Below are 26,720 nucleotides of genomic sequence, written 5' to 3'. Positions count from 1 at the left end.
AAATGAGCAAAAAAGCAAAAAGATCTCTGACAATAGAAAGCTACTATGGAGATAGTGAAGACCAGAAGACAAAACCAGAAGACAGCAAAGGCAAAATGTCTTTAAGTGAAGCCTCAAAGGGGGACATAAACTGGTCTCCAGTTTAAAAGGTTCTCTTCGAAGCATTCAAAAAGGATCTTAATGATGCGGGAAAACTGGGACACTGATGCATTGTTGGTGGAGTTGTGAACGAATCCAACCATTCTGGAGAGCAATCTGGAATTATGCCCAAAAAGTTATCAAACTGTGCATACCCTTTGATCCAGCAGTGTTACTTCTGGGCTTATATTCCAAAGAAATACTAAAGAAGGGAAAGGAACCTGTATGTGCCAAAATGTTTGTGGCAGCCCTGTTTGTAGTGGCTAGAAACTGGAAACTGAGTGGATGCCCATCAATTGGAGAATGGCTAGGTAAATTGTGGTATATGAATGTTATGGAATATTATTGTTCTGTAAGAAATGACCAGCAGGATGAATACAGAGAGGCTGGAGAGACCTACATGAACTGATGCTAAGTGAAATGAGCAGAACCAGGAGGTCATTATACACTTCGACAACGATATTGTATGAGGATGTATTTTGATGGAAGTGTATTTCTTTGACAAAGAGACCTAACTCAGTTTCAATTGATAAATGATGGATAGAAGCAGCTACATCCAAAGAAAGAACACTGGGAAATGAATGTGAACTATTTGCATTTTTGTTTTTCTTCCCGGGTTATTTTTGCCTTCTGAATCCAATTCTCCCTGTGCAACAAGAGAACTGTTCGGTTCTGCACACACATATTGTATCTAGGATATACTGCAACATATTTAACATATATAGGACTTCTTGCCATCTAGGGGAGGGGGTGGAGAGAGGGAGGGGAAAAATCAGAACAGAAGTGAGTGCAAGGGATAATGTAAAAAAATTACCCTGGCATGGATTCTGTCAATAAAAAGTTATTATAAAATAAAATTTTAAAAATATTTAAAAAAAAAAAAAAAAGGATCTTAATGATTCTAGCTAATACCAATGGACTTGTGATGAAAAGAACCATCTGCACTCAGAGAGGACTATGGGGACTGAATATGGATCACAACATACTATTTTCACTCTTTTTGTTGTTCTTTGCTTGCATTTTGTTTTGATATTTTTTCCCGTTCTGATCTGATTTTTCTTGTGCAGCATAATTGTGAAAATATGTATAGAATAATTGCATATATTTAACACTTTTTGGATTACATATCATCTAGGGGAGGGAAAGGAGGGAAAACAATTTGGAATTATGTTGAAAATTATGTTTTGAAAATAAAAAGCTTTTTTAAAAAAGACCTTAAAAAGAAGACAGAAGAAAAATGGGAGAAAGAAATGGGTGCTATGCACAAAAAGTATGATAATTTGGGGATAGGAACCAATAGCTTGTAAAAGAAAACACAGAAATTACTGAAGAAAATAACTTCTTAAAAAATAAATTTGGCGAAATGGAAAAAGAAAACAACTTCTAGAAAAATACAATTAATGAAATGAAAAAAAAAAAACCTCACTGAATAAAACAACTCCTTTAAAAAAGCACAATTGACCAAATACAAAAAGAGGTTAAAAATCTAACTGAAGAAAATAATTCACTAAAAATTAGAATTGTGCAAATGAAAATGAATGACTCAATGAGGCATTAAGAATTAGTTAAATAAAACCAAAAAATTTTAAAAATAGAAAAAAATGTCAAATACCTTATAGAAACACAAGTGACTGAAAAACAGATCAAGGAAAGATAATCTAAGAATTTTTGGAATACTTGAAAGCCACAAAGAAACAGCCTAGCAACATTCAAGAAATCACCAAGGAAAACTGCCCTGATATCCTGGAATCAGAAGGTAAAATAGTCATTGAAAAAAATCCAATGATCATCTGCTAAAAAAGACCCCAAAATGAAAAACTCCAAGGAATATTCTAACAAAATTTCAGAATTATCAAGTCAAGGAGAAAATACTGCCAAGCAGCCAGAAAGAAAAAATTCAAATATGAAAGAGCCACAATCAGGATTACTGAAGCAGTTTCCATTTTAAAGAATCAAAGGGCCTGAAATATGATATTCCATAATTCAAAGGAATTTTAAACTGCAACCAAGAATCAACTACCCTACAAAACTAAGCATTATTGTTCAGGGGGGAAAAAATAAGACATTCAATGAAATAGGGGACTTGTACTCATTTTTTTGTAACAACGAGAGCTAAATTTGATCTTCAATACAAGCCTTAAGAGAAGCATAAGCATGTAAAAAAGAAAGAGGAAAAAACAATGTTTTTTCAAAGTTAAAATGTTTATATGCCTACACAGGAAGATGATAGGTGTAACTCTTGAAAACTGTATCTTTGTCAGGGCAGTAAAGAAGAGCCATACTTAAAGGATATAGTTTTAAACAACTTTAATATGCTCATATAAAAAAAAATTATGGGGTAAAAAAGTGATTGTACTGGGAAAAAAGGAAAGAGGAGGTAAAATAGGGTAAATTACATCACATGAAGAGGCAAAAAAGACCTATTACAGTTGAGGGAAAGAAGAAAAGAGGACAAACACTGAACCTTAATCTCATTAGATTTGACTCAAAAAGGGAATAACATACATATTACTTTGGTATAAATGTTTGTCTCACCGTGTAGGAAAGTAAGAGAGAAAAGGAAAAAAAAAAGAGAGAGAGAGAGAAGGCTAATAGAAAGCAGGGAAAAAGTAGAAGGGAAATGGATAAGAAAAGGGAGGGACTGAAAAAAAAGGAGGGTAGATTAGAGAGGTAGGGGTCAGAAGCAAAACACTGGTGAGGAGGGAAAAGGTAAAAGGAGAGAGAAAAGTAGAACTTGGGAAAAATAGGATGAAGGGAAAGAGTTAGTAATCATAACTGTGAATGTAAATGGAATGAACTCTCCCATAAAATTTTTTACATCAATATTCATCAAGGAAATTGGTCTCTTGTTGTCTTTCTCTGTTTTTGGTCTTCCTGGTTCAGGGATCAAATTGTATTTGTATCACACAAAGAATTTGGTAGTACTACATTAGCTATTTTTAATAGAATATTTTATTTTTTTCCAATTACATAGTAAAAACAAATTTTTAAAACTTTTTTCAAGTTTTAAATTCCCTTCCCTAAGATGGTAAGCAATCAGTTATAGGTTATACATGTACTATTATGTAAAAACTTTTCCATATTATTTTGTACAAGACTACTTGAATAAAAAACTGAAAGCAAAAAAATAGAATGCTTCCGTCTGTATTCAGACAATTCTTTAGTATTTCAAATAGCTTTTATGATATTAGAATTAATTGTCCTTCAAATGTTTATTAAAATTCACTTTTTTAAAAATCTAGACTTGGAATTTTTTTCCTTAAGAAACTCATTTATGATTTATTCAGTTTCTTTTTTTCCAAGATAGTTATTTTTGTATTTTATCTCTTCTCTTAATCTGGACAGTTTGCATTTTTATAAATATTCCTTTTTTTTTTAGATTACCAGTTTTATTGATAAACTTGATAAATGGGAAAAATAGTTCCTAAAAATTGCACTAATTTCATTTTCATTGATTGTGTGTTCACCCTTTTCAGTTTTGATTTCGGTAATTTGGATTTCTTCTTTTCCTTTTTATCAAATTAACCAAAATTATTTTATGGCTTTCCCTCCATAACACTAGCTCCTACTTTATTTATTAATTTGATAATTTTTAAATTTTAATTTTATTCATCTCTCCTTTGATTTTCAGGATTTTTATTTTGATGTTTAAGTAAGAATTTAAATAACTTTTTTCTAGTTTTCTTGTTTTTTTTTAATAAGTTGCATGGCCAGTTCATTGATTTGTTCTTTTTTTTTTTTTTTGATAGAAACATTTAGAAATATAAAATTTCCCTACAAATTGCTATTTGCAACTTAAGGCTCTTTACAACTCTATCTTCTTTTCCTTTCTAGCCTTCTTACACATTACTCCCCCTCTACAACCTCCATGGTCCAATCATATTGGTCTATTTGCGCTTACAAATGACATTCAATCTCAAGTCCTCAAGCCTTGCAGTTTATGCCCCCATTCCTGCCATGCATTTCCCCTCCCCACCTATATTTTTCAAATGCCTGATTTTAAGAGTCGGCTTCCAGCGTTGAACATTTTTTAATTCCTTGAGAGTTGCTAATGCATTCAAGGTTATCTTGAGTCTACTTTATATGTGCTTACATGTGTTTTATACCTACAAACATGTTTGTTTTCTCCATCAGAAAGTTTGTTCTTTGAGGGCAAGAAAACTGTTTCATTTTTTCTTTGTATTTTCAGCAAAGTGCCAGGCACAGACTAAATGTTTACTTAAGTATTTTGTTTTGAAATTTGAAAACTTAAACAGAGGGATAATGAAACTTTAAAGACAATGGTATTGAGTCAACACAAACTAGCTAGAGAGAAGAAATGGAGAAAAGAACATCAAACTTGTACTCCGTAGTGACCCAGATAAGTCACATTCCTCAAAGCCTCAATTTCTTCATTCATCAAATGGGATCAATAGTTTAGCTTAACTAATTCTTAAACAACACTCTACAACTTTTGAAGAATGACCCATAGAGACCACACAGTCCAACCCTTTCATTTTACAAGGTCAAAAAGCTCAAAAGATTTTGCCAAGATCAGAACAGATTTAAACACCACAACAGAGATATTAACCCAGATCTTTTGATGTGGTGCAGTGTAGAGTGCTGTGGGGTCAGGATTTCACCCTGCTATAAATGACTCTAGATAAGTTATTAGACCTCTTCTACAAAAAGGGGGACCTGAAATCAACAACCTGGGTGGTTGAGCCTCTAAACCCAGAGCTCTTTCCATTACACATGTGGCTTCTTCAGGGGAGCTGTTTTCTCCAGAAGTATACATCTACTGGGAGGGGTGAGGGGAAGAGAGGGGCAGTTCTTCTTCCCCATTTTAGGAGCTGCAGCTCTCCAGTTCCACAATTACTCCTCTCCATCTCTTCCCTGCCCCCAGCTCTAACAACATCAGACCCCAGAGACTCTGGCACATCCTCTCAGCCAATGAAAGGGTAGCTTACAGACCAGACTGGAATCAGTGGGAATAATGTGTGTCCCAGAAGAATAATTTGGCACTAGAGAAGGCAGCCTCTGGCCCTCAGCTTCATTTCATCTACCTTCAAGTTAATATTACCCTGGTCCTGGCCCCTCTGGTCTACCACTGTCCATTAAAGTATACATATATGAACTAGATATAAAGTTTATGAAGCCATTTCCTCACAATTATCCAGTGAGATAGTTCAGGAAGATGTAAGCGTCCCTATTTTATTGAATAAAGGAAATAAGACACAGAAAGATCAAAATGATTTTCCTAAGGGTTCACAGTGAGCCAGGATTCTACTCTTCCAGGCTGCTAAAACTTGGTTGAAATGAATTGAGAATTATTTCTCCCATTTGCTGCTGTGACTTCTGAAGGTTTAAGGATTAGAATACTTAAAAAACATGACATTTTAGAATCCCTCAGAAGCTAATATTAGTGATTCTTTTAAAATCTATGCATGTCTTCTTTTTCCCCAGTTCACTCCAAGAGAAAAGGGACTTAGTCTTAAAAACTTTTTTCCACATCCCATGCTCGCCAGCCTGAGTACAGTAACATAACATATACTTATTAAGTAAATGTGTGATTCTTTTTTTTGATCCCATTGCTAGCCTCTCCCCTCCCCTCTGCTTCTCCCAACTTGAATACCTCTTCCCTCTTTTCTCCCCTAATCCTCATCATCCTTCAGGCACAAAGCTCAAGTTTCTTACCTCCTCTCCACAGCATTCCCTGACCTTTGGTGGCCAAACTATCTCACTTGTCCCTGACTTCCATAAGCCTGTATCTATTCTACTCTGATATTTAATTGTATTTTTCCTAGCACAGTTACCTATTTCCTGCATTTCCCCAAATATAACTATATTCCTAGAGGGCAGGGACTATGGTTTCTTAACCACCAGAGTTTCTTCTTAAATATCCCATCACAAGACTTTTCACATAAGAAGAAATCAGTAAATGCATCTTATAATAACATTCTAAGAAAAACTTAAATTTCTAAAATGCTTTAAAGGGACACTTTCTCTTTCTCTATGATGTTGGTAGTAAAAATACTATCCTACTTTACAGAAGAGGAGACAGAGGCTCAAAAAGATAAGTGATTTGCATAGCAAATGCTGAAGCCAGACTAGAGTCTCCTGACTCCCAGGCCCAGGGCTCTTTCCACTGTACACCATATAAATGCATAGAGAATACAGCAGACTTCCTTCTACTTGGTTCCAGTGGGAGGAACTAAGTGAGAATGGAGATGAGGAAAATGAATAAAAGGATAGCTAGGCCAGGAGCCAGGACACTTTTCCCCAAAAAAATATTCCTCCCATCAGACTTCTCAGTGAGTCAAAGTAGAAAGAACAGAGGCATGGTGATTAGGAGCCATGAACCAATGATCCTAGATGTCACTGACTCCCTGCGGCTCTGGTAAGTCTTTTCCCTCTCTGGGCCTCAGTTTCCCCAGTTGGAAACCAAGGGGTTTTTCTATGTCCTAAAAGAGCAAAGTAATGACTGATCCATCTGAATAGCCTAACTGCCAATTTCAAATTTTTGCTTCCAAAAACTATCTGTCAAGGGAACAAATCACTGAGTGTACAATGCAATTCCTACAGCTAAAAGCAAAATGATGGCTACCTGTTTGTTGAGCCTCCCTTTGTCTTCAGTCTTCACATCTGTAGACTCATTAAAAATCCGAAGACATTCTTCCATGGGGTCTGAATCGTAATCCAATTCCTTCTCCAGGATAGAGTAGTCGATGTCATCGGAGGCCTCAGAAGATGAGGATGAAGAGGTAGCGATCTGGGCACCCCGGAGGCGTTTTGGTCCCTTACTCTCATTCGGGAGGCTACAGCTTCCATCATCTGAGTCTGAGTCTGAGTCTGAGCTTAGACTTGGGAGGGTGGCAGGAAGAACTGGGGATGTCCCTTCCCCTTCATCCCCACTCTCATCTCCAAAGAGATCAATATGGCTCAACGTCCTCTTCTTAGGCTTTGGGGAGCCTTGGGAACTGCTTTCATCTAGAGAAAGGGACTTCTTGTCTTTCAGCCTACCCGAAGAGGTTTTACTGCCTTTCTTGTCTTTTAGCTTATTGCTAGTGGACATGTTTTTCCCATTGGGAGGATCTGCTGGCTTCAGTTTGGCCTCCTTCTTATGGTTTCCCAGCTTCCCTGTGCTCGGTCTCTTACCAAGGCCATCGTTCTTCCTTTTCCCTGAGCTGGCCACTGACATAGCAGATAACTTCTCCTTCCTGGTCACCTCTTGCTTTTCTAACTTGGACTTCTCCATTTTACTTATGTGTCCATCACTTTTAACCTTAGAGAGTTTCTTCTCTCTATGATTTTTCTCCCCTAATTTCCCTTTTGCTTTGTCTTTATTCTTCCCTTTGTCTTTCTCTGACGATTTACTTTTTTCTTTCTGACTCTCCACTTCTTGATGGCCTGAGCTCTTTTGGTCATGTGATTTTCTTTTCTGGACTCTGTGATCCTTCAGGCTGCCTTTACACTTTAGGTCCCCAACTGCCACTTTCTCCCTCCCTTCTGAAGAGTGTTTGTTTCCTTTTCCACTTTTCTCTGATGGGGGTTTTCCAATAGGACTCTGCCGCCGCTGGATATCCCCCATGTCATATTGCACAGCAATCTCCTTCGTCTCCCTCAAACTACTTTCCTCAGGTTCCAGAGGCTTTCCCTTAGCAGGGGATGACCCACTGCTGGCCTGACTCTCTGAACTGGTTCTAGCTTTTGTGGGGCTGGCAGGATTTGGCTGGTTCTCTGAGCTGGGGTCCTCATCTTCTGAGTCAGAAAATCTGGCATCTGTTTCATAATTGCTAAAAACATCGCAATGCTTCTTGAGCGAAGGAGTATAGGACTCATCTTGGTTTGAGTCCCTTCTCCTTTTGACCCCCCTCTGGTCCTTCGGACTGCCCTTATTTAAAAGCCTGGCTGAGTAATTTGAAAGGGGGTCATATTCCAAATCTGTGGATGGCTTAGAATTGTCAATCACATATTTACTGTTGGGAACAGCACGGCTATATTTTTTGGGTTGGATCACAGACTTTGGAACATATTCCAGAGAGTTACCTTTAGCCTTGGATTTCTCCAAAGAATCCAAAGTATACTTGTTACATTTATTAGCAGCAGCCAAGGGGGTAGGGTTATAGTCTGTGTTATTATTTAATAGATTGTAGCTACCTGGATTATATTCTAAGGACGTGGCAAAGGAGTCTGGGTTGGGCACTCCAGCTCCAGTGGGGCTTTGTGAAACAAGTGAGGTCTCTGTGGTGCCATATTCCTTGGTTGTCTCTAGCAGCTCCTTATATTTCTTTTCCTCTCGTTCCACTTCATTCCGGACAGCCTCAATGGCCTGGTTGACTAACTCTAGCTCCAAAATGCCAGAGCTGGGTTCTGGAACATCCCCCAGGGAGCCATGTTCAGTTCCAACTGAAGGCTTCGGAAGGTCAGGGTTATATGGGTCATAGCCAAGCTCTGAAATGAAAGGGGGAGGAGGGAAACAATAAATACCCATGTTTTTATAGACTACAAAAAAATGTATACTTTTGATTCCATTACTATAACTCTTAAAATCATGAGAACTCTTAAGAGGAAGAAAATTTTAAGGAGTGATGGCATGGATAGTTTTAAGAGAAAACTTAGAAGAACTCTATGAACTGATACAAAGTGAACTGAACTGAACTAGAACAATCTACACAATGACAATGTTACAGAAAAAAACAAATTTGAGACTTTAAAATTTTAAATGCAAAGATGAACTACCAGTCCAGAGAACTGAAGTTATAAGGCATGCCACTCAATTCATGCCAGAGAGATAATGGATTTCAATTTCAGAAAGATACATGCATTTATGGATTTCACAATATGGGAATTCACTTTGCTGTATTATGCCAAGCTTGTTATGCAAGTTTTATTTTTTGGTGTGTGTCTTTTGTTTTGTTTTTTAATGGGGGAGGGGCTGTAAGATGAGAGAATAATTTAATTATTTTTAATGGTAAGAAACAAAAGACCTAAATGTACAAAGTTAGCAGCTGCTCTTGCAAATAGCAAATAATGAGATTGAATCATAACATATCAATATAATTCAATAATATGTCAGAGATGGCAAATATGAAGAATACAAATAATATAGAAAAGACTTTTATATGAAATAACAAAGTGAAGAAAATAAGAACATCTATGCTATGACTAAAATAAAAATACAAAAAAAAAAAAAAAGGGAAAATAAACAGTAGGATTTTACTACTCTTGGCGAGGGGGGGAAGGAGTTAACATTTAAGAAACTGTAAATGATTTGTACTTTATGATTTCTTTATAGGATTGTTTTTACCCCGTGTATTTGAATGAATTTATTGAAGAGTAACATGTTGAGAATAAAATATTACAAATAATTAAAATGTACACATCTTTAAAAATTCCAATTTAACAGATTAATTCAATAAAGAATTAACATTCAATTCAGATGTTACCAAATATGTTCAAAAGAGTAACATCTCCTTCATCCAGTGATCAATTTCCTAGCAATCTCTTATTAGAAAGTTCAAAGACCCAAAAAGAAGAAACAAAGGACTCTTGAGGAACAAAAATGAATTTCATAAAATCTACAAAGCTATTAAAAGACATGGCCTCACTCAGGGCCTAATGATTTTGTTTTCCACACAATTCAAAGATTCTTGGTTATCTGTTCTCCTAGTATACAGAAGTAAATAGTTCATTTCAAAGAGGGAAGAGGGGATACATATAAACTATGATATAGTGCTAGAAGCTGATAGACTAACAATGAGAACTGACAGATGACAAATAAAACATCTAAATTCAGTTTAACAGTCTGTTTGTCCTTGAATGTAGGGGTAAATAGCCTTCATGCATGTCTTCAGGTGCTATTAGTAAGATGGCATTAAAGTACTACACATTAACAGGATGTTTCCAAAAAAAACAAAAACAAAAACAAAAAAACCCAGTATTCCTAAGAAAAAGACTCACAGGTACACAGATTCTGGCAAAGAAACAGTCTCAGGTCCATCTAGTGCAACCCTACGATTCTGGAGATGAGACCAAGAAGGGTAGCAGAACCTGGATATGAACTCGGTCCCTCCGACTTATCCTGTGCTCTTCACATGACTCCACAAAGCTGCCAAAGATACATCACATTTATGTCTTCCATATGAGAAAGAACTGAAGTGAGCAGGTAAGCTCTTTGAACAGGTCAGCTTAGATTATCTGAAATCTTTACTTCAGGGGAGCATTGCCTTCTCTGAGGTTGTCTGATAACTGAAATGACCCATGGAGATTCAAATTAAAACTGTGACCCAAATTAGAGTTTACTTAGTACAGGGAGTTGGGTACATCTTCCCTGCCCACTTCATTCTACTTAACTTGCTGGGGCACAAAGAATGTTTGCTACTATCAATCAGTACAAGAAGAGGGTATAGGAACAAATGGGCTGGGTGAAGGGCTCACTGGTCAAGATTCATGTTTTGTATTATAAGCATTACAGATAAAGAAAAGAAAAAGGATATATGTTCTTCTATGAAGTGAGTTTAAGTTGAAAGAGAAAAGAAATAGCAAAACAGAAAAGGGCTAATAACTACAACAGGAAATAAACAATTTCTCACTGGTTACATTTTCTATGATTTTCCTGTAATCCTCTACTAAAGTACACCTCAATTCCTCACTGTGGCATAGAGGGGATCTGGGATTTTCAAAGGCTATACTACACAGGTGTGAGTACTGATTGGTCCTAAGAATCCAAAAAGACTTTGCATACAGGCCCACTAAAAACTGCGTGACTGTGGTACCAGATCAACTCAGCTATGTCTACCAATGGGGCTGAATTTTTGAAATATTTTGGTGTTGTTCTGACTGGAGCTGTGATTTCATCTGTGTAGAAAATCTGGTGAAGAACTTCACCTCATCATTTTCTTGGTGACAGAAACATTAAGTGCTTTGCTCAGCATGCCAAAGCCAAAGTATATCAAAGGCAGCTTTGAACCTGACTGCAAGACCAGCTCTCTAACCATTATACTAGGCTGATTCTCCTTTAAGTCTTATCGGTACTAAAATGGCATGCCTAATATACCACATTAAGTACTTTTTAATTTTTCTAGATCATAAACTGTGGTTGTTTCTCTGTATTTTCAGCTAAATGGAAAAAGCAAAGGACTAAATAAAGCAGAGAATTACTGCTTAGGATGGCTGAGGTAATGATGGAACAAAAACAGCTACTAAGTAGACAAGAAAAGTAAGATGCTAAGAAAGAACCTGGCTGTTGCTGCTGAGTACAAGATACCAAGTCCATATTAAACTCATTATAAGATGTGGGGAAAAAAACTGATAGATATGATTACTGAGTCACTGTCATGGATCTCTGCAAGATCACTGAGAACTGGGGAAGTACTTTAAGACTGGAGAAGAGCAAATACTGTTCCAATTTTCAAAAAATTTCAAAAAAGTAAAAGGAATAGCAAACTAAAGGCCATTAAATCTGACTTTAATTACTGGCAAAATTTCAGATTTTGTTATTAAAGGAATAGTTTGCAAACATCTAAAAAAAAAAAAAAAGCAGCAGTGACCATAAAGAGCCAACCAGTAGATTAAGAATAGATTATGCTAGACTAACCTAATTCTTTTTTGGACAGGATTACTTGACTGGTTCAAGAAAATATTCTGTAGATACAACTGACCTAAATTTTAGCAAAATATTTGACAAAATACCTCATGCTTTTCTTATGGAAAAGATGGAGAGATAATGGGCTAGACCATAGGTAGAATCATAACTATGTGAAAAGTCAGATCCAAAAAATAATCAATAATTCAATTATCAATTTGGAAAAAAGTCTCTAATGGATCTGTGCTAGGTTTTACACTATTGGAATTTTTTTTTATCAATAACTTAAAAGGCACAGACGGAATGTTTATTAAATTTTTAAGGTGACACAAAACTAGGAGGAATAACTAACACAAAGATGACAAAATCAAAATCCAAATTGAGATTTTTGAATATTGAGAAAAATCAAGAAAGAGTAAAATAGATATCAGGGATCAATTATTCTAATCCTCTCATTTTAAGAAAATGTAATGAACACCAGAGCCATTAAGTGATTTTGTCAAAAGTCACCCAGATAATAACTGGCACAAGTAGAAATTGAGGTTAGATCTACTTCTCTATGTCCAGTGCTCTTCATGAGTAAGCTTCTTCATGAAACTGAATATGTATATAGACAAAAAGGTGGAGCAGGGAGGAAAACTGGGAGAGGGAAGAGAGAAAAGCAGAGCACAGAATGAGAGGAAGTGACTACCAAGGTCTAAACAAAATTCATATGCCATTAATCACTCCCTTTCCTGAAATCTTCAAGCAAGGGCCTAGATATCCCACTTGTTCGATATGTTGTTGAAAAGAATTTTTTGTTCACTTTTTTCCCCTCTCATGAGTTTTCCCTTTTGTTGTGATTTTTCTCTCCTGACATGATTGATAAGAAGTGTGTATTTTTTAAAAAGTTAACCAGAAAAAAAATTTTAATTTAAAAAAAAGAAAGGAATTCTTTCTTTCAAGTATGTGTTGGACGAAGTAATTTCCTAATTAATGCAATGACAAATCAACAAGTCCAGAGGCCAGAAGCAGCATGCCAGAGAAGTAATGAACTTAAAATCCAGAATGAGACCTGCATTTTTTGAACACTGCAATACCACAATTTACTTTGCTGAACTATGAAAGTGTGTAATGAGAGATTTATTTTACTGTCTGGTACTGTTTGGAATTTTACTGGTGAAGTAGGAGGAGATTCTAATTTTGAGATTCTTTGAAGATGGAAATTAATAGGGATAAATATAAATTTTTACATTTGAATTCAAAAAATTTAACTTCACAAATACAAATAAGGCAGACATTGTTAGACAGCAGTCCATCTGAAAAAGAACTGGAGGTTTTAGTAGATTCTAAGTTCAATGAATCAACAATGTTATGGAAACCTTAAAAGTTCTCATTATATCAGGCTACAGATGCTTAGTGTCCAGAATAAAGGAGATGAGAGTCCTGATTCCCTCTGACTTGAGAAAACCACAACTGGATACTACATTCAATTCTGAATATCCAAAAAAAAAAAAAAATTAAAGGGGGACAGCTAGATAGAGCACCAGCCCTGAAGTCAGAAGTTCGAGTTCAAATCTGGCCTGAAGACATTTAACTAGTCCTAGCTGTGTGACCTTGGGCAAGTCATTTAACTCCAATTTTCACACACACACACACCCCAAGTACTGTGCTGAGGAAACAAGGAACAGTCTCTGCCCTCAAGAAACCTATAGTCTACTAGGGAAAAATATGTATACAGTTAGAAAATAAAAACTCAAAGTAATTTAGGGGTGAAGAGAGAGAACTAAAAAGGTGAAGAAGGTACAAGGTGGCACATGAGTTGAATCTGGAAAGACACTAAGGAGGTCCAAGAAGTCAAAGCAGAAAAGTATTCAATATATGGGGTACAGCCTATGAAAAGATATAGAGATGGACTGTCATATATAAGAAATAGCAAGTATGCTAATTTAACTACAGCATAAAATATATGAATGAGATTTTTTTGTAATCAGTCCAGAAAGACAAGCAAAAGTCACCAAACATTTACCAGAGTTTACTATGTCAGACACCATATTAAGCATTGGAATACAAAGAAAGGAAAAAGACAGTCCCTACTCACAAGCAAATCATAGTCTAACAGACAAATAACATGCAAATAACTATGTGCAAACAAGAACAGGAAAAATCAGAGATTTTCGGTAGAGGGAAGGTACTTGTAGCATTAAAGGGGAATGAGAAAGGCTTCTTAAAGGAAGCAGGATTTTAATGGGGACTTGAAGATAAGACAAGGAAAGAGAGCATTCCAGACATGGGGGGCAGCCAGAAAAAATACTCAAAGCTGGGAAAAAGAATGTATTAAACAAGGAACAGTAAGGTCAGTATCACTGGACCTCAAGAGTGTGTAGTTAGGGGTAGAGAAGGAAGTTATTAAAAGATTGGAAAGATGGGAAATGGGGCAAGTTATGAAAGACTTTGAATGTCAAAGAAAGGATTTTATATTTAATAATAAAGATTTGAAAAATCATGGAAGCTAATGAAATCCAAGCGAAATTATATAGAGAAAAGAGCTCAGGGCAGAACTTTGAGGCATACGCAGTATTATAGGTATGCTATTATTATTATTATTATTATTGGAAAGGGAATAAGAAAAAACCATGAAAACCTAGAGAAAAAAGGCCCACCCAGAAGAAGGTGATTAAAAGTGTCAAGTACTGGACTTAGCTCTTTTCAGCAAAGAGGTGATTCAAGGCAGTTCTAATAGACTTGTTAATAGAGTCATCCACATCCAAAGAGAACTATGGAGACTGAATGTGGACCAAAGCATAATATTTTCATAGTATTTTTTTATTGTTGTTATTATTTGTTTGCTTGACTTTTTGTGTGTGTGTGTTTTCCCCCCCTTTTGATCTGATTTATGTTTAGAAGAACTGTACATTTAACCTCTATTGGATTGTTTGATGTCTAGTGAATGGAAGAGAGAGAATAATCTGGAACACAAAGTTTTCAAAGATGAATGTTAAAAACTATGCATGTATTTTAAAAGATTAAAAAGTTATTATTTAAAAAACTGTCAAGTACTGCAGAGAGATCAAGAAGTATTAGGAATATAAAGGCTTTAAATACCAAAAGAATTTATATTTGCTGTTATGGGCCAGAACTCTGAAACAAAGATTCTTACAAGGTGTTAGGTCAGTGGAATTGACTTAATAGTTCTCTAGTTCAGTACATGTACTTAGTACTTAATATAGTTCCACAAGATTCACACCTATGATAATGGAGTATATAACAGCCAGTAAAGGCTGAAACAGATTCATCCATTCATCCAGCTTTGTGATGGCTGAAGGCTGAAGCACAAACCTTTGGACTCAGAGATTCATTCACTTCATTTCACACTACCTGGGTGGCAGGCTCTCCTCCTTTGCTTCTCTACTGAAACTAAGACTCCAGAAGGCCTCCAGGAAAACTAGCAGAGCCCCAAGTGAGGGAGATAGGACTTTGAAGGAGACTATAAAGGATTTGGACTTTAACACCTGGATGCACTTGTGATTACTGAACTGAAAAGAAGGCTGGTCCAAAGACTGCCAAGAAAACCAAAACAAAGAACATTACAATTTGCCTCTAGTGAAAATGAGGAATCACTGAAGTTTCTTGAGCAAGAGAATGACATAGTCAGACTTGCTTTTAAATTATGAATTGCAGTATAATAGACATATGAAAGAAATTAGATTTAAAACTACACTTTTTGCCATATGCCACAATGAATTCTAAATGGATACCAGATCTATTAAAGTTTTTAATCATAAAAATTAAGAAACAAATCCATGCATCTTTCATAGCTATAGATAGGAAGTGAATTCTTAACCAAAGAAGGGAGAGGTGTAATTGCAAAAGATAACACAGATAATCTGATTACATGAAGGACATTTTCACTTGAGCAAAATGAATACAATCAGGATAAGTGGGAAGCCATGAAAAGGGCAAAAACCTTTTATAGGGAATTTCACCAATTAGATGCATTATCCAAAATGGTTAGACAACTAACAGAAGGACCAAAAGTTCATTCCTCAATAGGCAACTGTTCAAGGGATATGAAAATATATTTCTCAAAAGAACAAGTAACATGCATGAGAATAAATGCTCCAGTTCTGATAATAATAGAATTGTAAATCAAAATAATTCAAAAGTTTAATCTCACACCTAGTCATTTGGCAAAGATGACAACGAACTAGCCTGTATTGCAGAAAAGTAAACACACTAAGCCATGGTTTCTGGTGAAGCTGTGAATCAGTATAACCATTCTGGAAAGCAATCTGAACTTACAGAAAGAAAAAGACTAAAATGTTCATACTCAGTGACCCAAAAATTCCTCTGCTAAAAAATGTCCTAAAGAGGTCAAACACAAAAATAAAGGCATCCTACTCACCAAAGTATTTATGGCATCACTTTTTTGTGGTAACAAAGAACTGGAAATAAAGTAGATGCTGCTCATTAAAGAATGCTAATGGGTGTCTATCTACCAAGGCAACTAAGACAAATCCCGGAACACAACTACAAAACACTTTTCACACAAATAAATGTCAGATCTAAATAACTGGAAAAATATCAATTGCTCATCGGTAGGCCAAGCTAATATAATAAAAATGGCAATTCCACCTAAATTAGTCTATTTATTGAATACCATACCAAACTGCCAAAAAGATTATTTTATAGAACTAGAAAAAATAACAATAAGAACAAAAAGGTCAAGAATATCAAGGGAATTAATGAAAAAATATGCAAAGGATGAAAGACTGCTAATACCAGACCTAAAATTATTATAAAGTAGCAGTCATCAAAACCATCTGGTGCTGACTAAGAAATAGAGAGGTGGATCAGTGGAATGGGTTAGGTTATATTAACTACAGGAATAATCAATGATTAGAGGAATATACTGTTTGATAAACCCAAAGACTCCAGCTTCTGGGATAAGAATTCACTATTTGCTAAAAATTGCTGGGATACTGGAAAATAATGTCAGAAACTTTGCATAGAACTATGTCTCATACTCTATACCAAAATAAGATCAAAATGGGTACATGATTTAGACATAAAGGGTGATATTATAAGCTAAATAGGAGAACAAGGGATAGTTTACCTCTCAGATCTTTAGAGGAGAGAGGAATGTATGATCAAACAAGAAATAAAAAATATTATGAAATGCAAAATAGATCATTTTGATTACAATAAATTAAAAAGGTTTTGCACAAACAAAACCAATGCAGTCAAGATTAGAAGGGAAGCAAAAAGCTAGGAAACAATTTTTATAGCCAGTGTTTCTGATAAAGATCTCATTTCTAAAATACATAGAGAACTGAGTCAAATATATGTTATTCCTCAAGTGACAAAGAGTGAAAGGATAGGAATAAACAATTTTCAGATGAAGAAATTAAAGCCATTTATAATCATATGAAAAAAGCTCTAAATCAATACTGATTAGAGAAATTCAAATTAAAATAACTCTGAGGTACTATCCCATATTTATCATACTGGCAAATAATGATAAATGTTAAAGGAGACATGGGAAAATTGGAACACTAATGTATTGCTGGTAAAGTTATGAATTGATCCAACCATTCTAGAGATTTCACCTCCATATCTCTCAAATCTATCTTCTCATGCCACTCAACTAACCACCATACCCATAGAGTTCCTCATACTCTCTTGCCTGGATTACTGCCACAAAATGTTCCATTTTTTTTCTTGACTCAAGTCTCTACCTACACTGACCCATCCATTTGCGAAGCTGCTGAGATCTCCCTTTTCAAAGCACAGGTCTGACCATGTCATTCCCTAGTCAGTAGTTCCCTACTGCTGACCAGATATATGCTCAGATTCTGTTTGACATTTAAAGTCCTTCATAACATAACCTACCTTACTAGGTTTACTATACATTGCTCCCCTTCAAACACAGGGGTCCAATCAAACTGGACTATTTATTATTCTTCATAAATAATATTCTGTCTTCAGTCTCTATCTCTTTGCTCTGGTTGCTTGTCCTGCTTGGAGTAAGGAAGGATGCTGATTGAAACAAAGAATGGATTACTACTCGCCAGACATTCTTCTTTGAGTATCCCTCCAGCTTTAACATTCTGGCAGCATTATATAGAAGATATGTGTTAAGGGACAAGGGGAAAAAAAGTTTAAGTAGAATGGAGCCAGATTTTACAAGGTTTATAATCCAGACAGAATTTAGTACAATAGGATACAATGGTAAGTACTAGGTTTTTTATCATTGAAGCTCTTCAAGCAAAACAACAAAAAAGGTAGCTGAGGGGAAAAACAAACAAACACACAAAAAGGTTGAAAAGGTTTAAAAAGGGATTCCTATTTTAAGGAAATAGTGAAATTCCTTCCACCTTGATATTCTACAGGCTAGAAACAATATAAGAACTATGCACATGTGGGCAAGTTAACTTATCTTTCTGAGTCTTTCTTGCCTACAAAATGGAATGAACGTAATGCTTGTATTATCTGCCTTACACAGTGTAAGGAAAGCACTTTAACAAATTTTAAAGCATTTTAGAAATGAGTTTTTACTATCATTAACAGAATCTAAATTCCTACTTAATGCAAGAATCATTTCTGCAATGTCCCTGACAATTAACCAACTCCTGTGAGAAAATCAAATTGATTATATTTTGTAAAACTCACTGACATTTTGTGTAACCTCTTAAGTCATGTTTCTTTGTCTCAGAATTAAGTTCAAAAGTTCCTGTAAATCACTGCCCTTCCTATCTTTCTGTCAAAGAGATCTGTGATTTCTGTACCACTAGTTATTCTTGTAAGCATATATAAGTGGACAGAATCAATCACCTTTCCTTCTATCAACAAAGATCAAATGACATTCCTATCTGCCTATGTGCTATTCTATTTTTATCCACTTTCCATACACTACAAGAAGTCATTAAACCCCTCCTTCAAAGATCTTTTGGCTAGCTGGGGAACTAAAGACCACTTTTATTGTAACTGTTGGCCTTACCAATAAATTGAACATGCTCAGAACTTTGTTGCCCTATTTTACCTTAATTTCAATTGTTACAATTGGTGAGCCAACCAGGTTTTGAGAGGGAATGCCAGTCCTGTGGAGTCTCTGAGGAAATCCCAAAAAGCACGTTGGTATTTTCACCAGGGACTTTGTGAGACACTGCCCTGGAAGTCAGACTCCAACTTGGTTTCAAAGTTATCCAAGCCATAATAAAGCCCCTACACTGTTGGAGAAGGTGGAATTTAGCTTGTATATTTTAGTGTTTCACATTTCCTGAAACTATTTGGCAACGATTGACTTTCCTAACGGGATACTACTGATTTGTGTCTTTTGATTGCTCTTCAGCCTGAGCCACGAGTCTCTCTTGGAGAAAAAAGTTTACTATTTAGCATTAAAATGAGCATGGCTCAGAAAAACCTTAAGTCAAAATCTAGTTTGAGAAATATGTTAGCTGGGTGACCTTAATCAAGTTATCTCACCTCTTTATCTCAGTTCTCTGATCGGTAAGGGGAAGGATAACCTATCTCCAAGGGTTATTATAGGGATCAAAATGATATAATGATTATGCAATGCTTAACATGGTGCCTGGCATGTGGTACACACTATGTAAATGTTAATTATTGTTATTATACTGGGTAACTTTATATTGAATTTTAAATGTGATGAGTATAAACTGCTAGAAGAGATAAAATGATTTTCTATGTAAGATAATTTGGCAAGGCATTCAACTGAACTGTCATTTGACTGTTAATAAGTTTTGTTTCGGGTTTTAAATATATAATATTGTGTTTGTTATTATTGTGTTTATACATTTTCTTGTATTGTGAATCATTGTATAAAAGATGCTAGTAAAGAATGATGAACTTGTATTGTTGGAAAATTTAGGTACTTTCGATATGCACACTGTTAAATTATTATTAGAATTATGAAACATATGAAATATTTATGTTATCTTAAGAGGGAAAAATAATAATTACTTGCTTTGTGAGAAAAGGGTTAGAGAACCTTGTAAAATTCCTTTATTTGTAAATTTGCCAAGCTTTTGGGACCTTCTGTTTGGATAAGATTTTAAATATGAAAGAATTTGCTAAATGTTGTAAAATTCTAAAATAATCAATAGGTAAAGGATATGAACAGACAATTTTCAGACAAAGAAATTAAAACCACTTTTAGTCATATGAAAAAATGTTCTAAATCACCATTGATTAGAGAAATGCAAACTAAGATAACTCTGAGATAACACTTGACCCCTTTCAGACAGGCTAAGATGACAGGAAAAGATGATGAATGTTGGAAGAGATAGGGAAAAACTGGGATACTAATATCTTGTTAGTGGAGTCATGAACTGATCCAACTATTCTGAAGAGCAATTTGGAACTATGCCCAAAGAGCTATCAAACAGTGCATACTGAGCAGTGTACTGGGCCTGTATCCCAAAAAAGATCATAAAAAAGGGAAAAGAACCCACATGTGCAAAAATGTTTGTAGCAGTCCTTTTTGTAATGGCAAGAAACTGGAAATTGAGTGGATGTCCATCAACTGGAGAATGACTGAATAAATTACAGTATTGTGAATGTGACGAAATATTATTGTTCTGTAAGAAACAATGAGCAGGATAATTCCAGAAAGGCCTATAAAGACTTACATAAACTGATGCTGAGTGAAGGTGAGCAGAACCAAGAGAACATTGTACACAGTAACAAGATTATGTGATGATCAACTGTGATAGACTTGTCTCGTTTCAACAATGAAGTGATTCAAAGCAATTTAATTTCTCTACTCAGTAGTGATTTAGACATTTTTCATATGATTCTAGTTAACTTTAATTATTAAATTTAATAACTAAATTTTTTTAGTGTGGAGATTTATAATAATGAGTCAAGATTTTAATGGCTTATATATTCACTATTTCTGTAGAATTCCAGAATATAATCATATTCTTAATTTCTAATGACTGATTTTTATACCAGATTGTATGTAAAGAAGGGATATTCAGTGATATTTTTTAAAGATCTAATACACTTTTTTAGTGTCAACTATCACTGCAACAATATGAGAGAAATAATATAACTGTCTGACTCTAAGCTATGATTAGTGAAACTTGCTATTTGGGGTAATAATCTCTTGGAATTATAATTTGATAATATTCTGAGTTCCAAATTCAGGTATAAATGTCTGAATGAGCATTAAATCAAAAATCCTCCATTCAAAGGAAATAGCACAAGGTACTCAAAGTAAATGAGATCTAAAAGTTAACTTTGGCATAGCTGAAGGTAGGATTCTCTTGACTCAATTTCCTCACTGGGAATTATTTCCTTTTTGAACAGGACTGTTTTCTGGTTATTCCTGGGCCTGTATGAAAAGTATTTACTATTTGGCAATAAAATGATCATGGCTCAGAAAAACCTTAGTAGTAATATTTTTAACATAATGAATTTTGTTGCTGCAATAATCCAGCACTTCTATACTACTGTTGTTATAGGATACAAATATAAAAGATCTGTTTTCAATCTATCCAAAGCAACTGAGTTCTTGTGTTTAGCACCCCTTCACAAGTAGTCATGATATAGGGATAACATTCTCCTAAGGGGAAAAGATGAAAAAATTTTATAAGAAGACACAGATTTTAAAAGTTTTCTATTTAAATGGAGTAGTAAACTGAGAAAACAACAGGATCAGACCATTTCCTCTAAAAACTAGAATATATAAATGTATTATCATTTGCTTCCAAATGTTTCTAATGGCATAATCCATTTTTAAAACTGGATTAAGTATTCTCATGTAAGATTACACTGATAATTGTAAAAAGGGTGAAGTTATTTTCCTATCTTAAGTATCTGATAATTCTGAGACAGAAGCAATAAATTTTTTAAAACTAAAAAAAAACCAAAAGGGCCCATTTTAAAACAAGGCAAGAACTCAAATTCTTTTAGAAATTCTTTTTAGCCTATCAATAGCAGTGAAGTGATATGTAAAGACAGAAATAGCAAATGGCATGTAACAACTGAAATTCTCTGAATTATGGATTCTTAATTTGATGTTCTTATAGTTCTATTATTAATAAAATCAGAATCATAAGGCTTGATCTGGTTTTTACCACATGAACTAGTTATTAGAAAAGCAAATTTGGGAGGTTGTACTAAATTGTTTTCAGTCTTGTTACTGTCAAAATTACCTAGAAATCTCTGAAAATAACTTGGAACAAGAGAAGCAAATCTATTTAGAAGAAACCCCCTTCAGAACTACACTGAGAACAAGGCCTATTCCAGAATGTCCAAGAGTAGATGTTTCCAAGAAACAGATGACTACTTAGGAAATTGTGGGCTCAAGATGAAATCTAATGTGCTGAGTAAGTGGACATTGGGAATGAGATATAAGGAGACTTGATTTTAGTTAATATTGATGATCATTATTGTATTACTTTGGCTTTTTATTTCATGGTATTTATGTTTGCTGAATTTTATTGGTTATCCTGATGACATATAAATTTCCTCTCTCAGATTTGGTGGGTCCTCCAAGTAGTGTGAATCTCTCACTTAAAACTGAGAAGTTGACTCAAGTCACAAATTGAGCCTACCTCCTCCTAGATTGATGTAGTTTTACAAAATTATATAGTTTTAGATATTCTTACAACAATTTAGAGAAAGGCTTGGGGTCATGAGTAATCAGTTTTGGGGTTTTTACATTAACCAGGCAGGAGAAATTGTGACAACCTTACTAAGATCCAATGCTTTACAGCAAAAACACAACTATCACTCCCAAATGATCTATGGTGGAATCACTGGCTCTTCTGGCTACAGGGAAATGGTCTGTTAGCCATCCTTGTGTTTGCTTTAATTACTGTGTTAAAGCCTGTTCCAGACTGGCCACAGAAAAGCTTATGGCAATACACACTGCTAAAATTTACTATATTAAAAAAATTTTAAATTACAGAATTAGTGTAAGAATAAATGATTCATAGGAGACATGTCTCATAAAAATCAAAGTGGGGGATTTACAAAATCAAAATGATTCCACTCTGTAATTAATTTTATTCTATACTAATCACTAACATTTTGTGTAACTGCCAACTGTCATTTTGTCTCTGAGGTAAGTTCAAAAGTCTCTAAGTTTAGTCTTCCTGTAAATCACTATTCTATCTTTATATCAAAACCTGTTATCTCTGTACCATTATGTGTCCTTGTGGGGAGATACAGGTGGACACAACCAATCAGCTTTGCCTAACAACAAGGAAGAAAATCTCATCCTTTCTACTAACAGAAATCAGGTGACAACCCTATATCCTGCCTATTCTATTTTTATCTACTTTCCCTAAACTAAGTCCTATAAACCCCACCTCAGAGTTTTCTGGCTTATGAGGAGTTAAAAACCTTTTTTATTGGTTAGTGCTAACTTGACCAAGAAATTGAATGTTCTTAACACTTTGTTGTCTCAGTTTACCTTAATTTCAATTGTAGCATCTGCTTGAATACCTTCAATTATGGAGTATACATAAGTTCTTAATACTACCTGATGCCTCACAAGTTACACATGCAAGCCCTGCCTTCATGCCTGGGATGCTTTTCTCTTTCATTTCCAACCCCCATTCTTACAATTCCTACCTATCTCTAATGCTCAGCTAGGAGAATGTGTCTTTACAAGATCTCTAACTCTTCTGATTCCAGTGGTTATGTATTCTCTTATCCTCCTAAAAGCACTTTGTATATATTTATCTATGTACTTTATATCTTCCCAATAAAGCTTAAATAGAGGTGATTATTTTGTTGTCTTTACTATCCAGCACAATGCCTGTGGAAGTGATAATAATAATCATAACTACCAATATTTACATGGCATTATATCATAAACATATTGTGCCAAATACTGTACAATCACGTACATAGTAAGTGCTTAATAAATGCATGCTAAATTTAAATGGTTTCCAGTTTCTTAAGAGTAAAAATCTGCATCTTTGGAACTTAATTAGTAAATAGGAGCAGCAGGGAAAAGTTCTAAGGAAGCATATAACAACAACAGTAGTAATAATTATAATAACAATAGTGATAAATTTCATTTGTAATGAGCTTTAAAGTTTAGAAAGAGGTATATGAAAGTTATTTTATTCAAAATTCAAGACAACCCTATAAGGCAAGTTCTACAGGGATTACATTTTACAGGTAAAGAAACTGGAGCTCAAAGAAAGACTAAGCAATTTGAAATTGCCCAAGACTGCCTCATTAATAAGTCAGAAGTAGAAGAGTATCCCTAATTTTGAGATAGCTAGATGCTTCAGTGAATATAACACTGGCTCTGAAGTCAGGAAGATCTGAGTTCAAATCTTGCCCCATCCTGCCTAAGTCACTTAACCTATTTGCCTCTGGGAAAGGAAATGGCAAATCACTTCAGTATTCTTGCCAAAAAAACATTATGGACAGTATTGACATAATAAGGTGCATAAGGTCACAAAGACTCAGATATGGCTGAACAACTGAACAAAAACATTCTTAATCTTAGAATATACAGTCTCTGGGACCATACAAAACAAATGTATTCCCTCTTCCCAATATCATCCCTTCAGATATTTGAAGACAGTGACTATGGCCCCTAAAACTTCTCTAGGATCATCCTTATTCTTTCAGTCTTTCTTCATTCATTAGGGTTGGAGGTTTTCTAGATATGTACCAGTGTAAGCAACTAAAAACGATTTATCTAATGGCCTTGTGAAAACAACAAGCAAACTGGGCTTATATCCCAAAGAGATCTTAAAGAAGGGAAAAGGACCTGTATGTGCAAGAATGTTTGTGGCAGCCCTCTTTGTAGTGGCCAGAAACTGGAAACTGAGTAGATGCCCATCAATTGGAGAATGGCTGAATAAATTGTGATATATGAATATTATGGAATATTATTGTTCGGTAAGAAACGACCAGCAGGATGATTTCAGAAAGGCCTGGAGAGACTTACATGAACTGATGCTGAGCGAAATGAGCAGGCTCAGGAGATCATTATATACATCAACAATACTACATGATGATCAACTCTGATGGACCTGGCCATCTTCAGCAATGAAATGAACCAAATCACTTCTAAAAGAGCAGTAATGAACTGAACCAGCTACGCCCAAAGAAAGAACTCTGGGAGATGACTAAGAACCATTACATCGAATTCCCAATCCCTCTATTTTTGCCTGCCTGCATTTTTGATTTCCTTCACAGGCTAACTGTACAATATTTTGGAGTCCGATTCTTTTTGTACAACAAAATAATGGCTTGGACATGTATACTTATTTTGTATTTAATTTATACTTTAATATATTTAACATGTGACAAAAGCTACTTATGCAAGTGGACACCTCCAATAAACTTTCCATAGTGGGGAGGGGGTGGGAGGAAGGAGGGGAAAAATTGGAACAAAAGGTTTGGCAATTGTCAATGCTGTAAAATTACCCATGCATATCACTTGTAAATAAAAAGCTATAAAAATTAAAAAAAAAAAAAGAAAGAAAGAAAGAAAACAACAAGCAGTATTAGATCTGAAAAGACCCTTTAAGATCATCTGGTCCACCTGCATATTTTAGCAAGAAAACCAAGGCTCAAAGCAGGGTGGTAATTTGTCTAAGGTCACCCAACAGCATAACAAGGCCTAGAATCCAGCTCTTGATTTCCAGTTCTGTGACCTTTGAAATACAAGTTCAAAATTTAGCTTTACTCTTTCTTTGTAAACTTTACCCTCCTCTCCCCAAAAAACTAGAATCAGGAAATATTTATTATTCATACATTTTACTTCAATACCTCTAAACACAGGCTACACATAAGGGTAAGAGATGGATGATGTCATAGCAAAGGACACTTACTGAGAAGGAAGGTATCCCAGAAGCCAAAGGAAGAGAGAAGTATTCAGCAGGAGCAGGTGATTAACAATGGTACCAGCTTCTGAGAAGTCAAATAAGATGAGAACAGAGAAAAAGCCATTGATTTAAGAAGTTACATGATTCAAGAGTCACCTTAAGTGTCAGCAGCTGCAGCCAAGTCTCTGATCAAAAATCAAGAGATTTCAAGGAATTGAAAAATGAGCAAGGAAAGTAGAGTCAGAGACCTTTTCCAAATCCTTATCCCTCACTTCTTTCAACCAACTGGATCTTCTCTAGTAATAAAGAAAAGAAAAAGATTTGGACTTTCTTTGAGTTCTAGTTCCAGTATTTACTCCAACTACTTCACCAATCTGATCCTCAATTTATTCATCTGTAAAATGGGAATTTGTACTGCCTAACTTACAGAATTACTGAGAGGAAAATATTTCCTAAAACTTAAATTTGAGTTATTTATTACTATTAGGTTAGGAGGATAATAGTATATCCTTTTAGCTATAGAGTTGTTTACCTGAAGTCTATGAATTAAAAAATATATATAACTATTTCAATATAACCAGTTTCTTTTGCAATTCTGTGAATTGCAAAATTTTTTATTTTATGAATTTAAAAATTTCTTTTGACAAAAGAATTACTGTCTGTAAGTTTCACTAGACTATTGTTATGAACCAAATAAACATGAACTGAGGTACAAAGTTCTGAGCAAAGCTAACATTTACCACTGAAAGGGATCTCTTAACTCCTAAGCAAGACAAAAACAAACAAAACAAACAAAACCCTAAATGAGGACACATCACTTTTAGTGACAATAGGCACATATAAAGATTAGAGGCAGAATCACAGATGGAGGGAACAATACTATTAAGTTACAAAATCTGACGCCTCACAGGTTGGGGGATAATGATTGGTTGGAAATCAGGAATGCAGGATAGCAGCAACCTCTCCTTCTATTTTGCCACTATGGAAAGTTTATTGGAGGTGTCCACTTGCATAAGTAGGTTTTGTCACAGGAATAATACAAAAGACTTTCTTAAAGGAGAACCAGTGCGACTGAGATTCTAGACCAGATTCTCTTGTGTCCACTTACATCCTTCAAGGAGAGTAGATTTCCTTGACAAGAATAAAGTGGAAAACTGAACTTCTCAACTTAATTAACTATGAGAAAAACTTTAACTCAGAGACAAAGA

General features: G+C 35.1%; 1 protein-coding gene across 5 annotated transcripts in view; it reads right to left on the bottom strand.

The window, feature by feature from the left end:
• Positions 1-26,720, bottom strand: part of REXO1 (RNA exonuclease 1 homolog) — a 111,440-nt gene that overhangs the window by 61,622 nt on the left and 23,098 nt on the right. For all 5 annotated transcript variants that reach the window (XM_051972264.1, XM_051972267.1, XM_051972266.1 and 2 more), the window contains exon 2: positions 6,725-8,571. In XM_051972264.1, coding sequence (XP_051828224.1) covers positions 6,725-8,571 — 1,847 coding nt within the window. The remainder of the gene's footprint in view (positions 1-6,724; positions 8,572-26,720) is intronic.

Source organism: Antechinus flavipes, chromosome 1 (assembly GCF_016432865.1).
Source record: "Antechinus flavipes isolate AdamAnt ecotype Samford, QLD, Australia chromosome 1, AdamAnt_v2, whole genome shotgun sequence".
Classification (NCBI taxonomy): Eukaryota; Metazoa; Chordata; class Mammalia; order Dasyuromorphia; family Dasyuridae; genus Antechinus; species Antechinus flavipes.
Note: the sequence above shows the minus strand (reverse complement) of the source record. Positions and strands in the feature narration are given on the sequence as shown.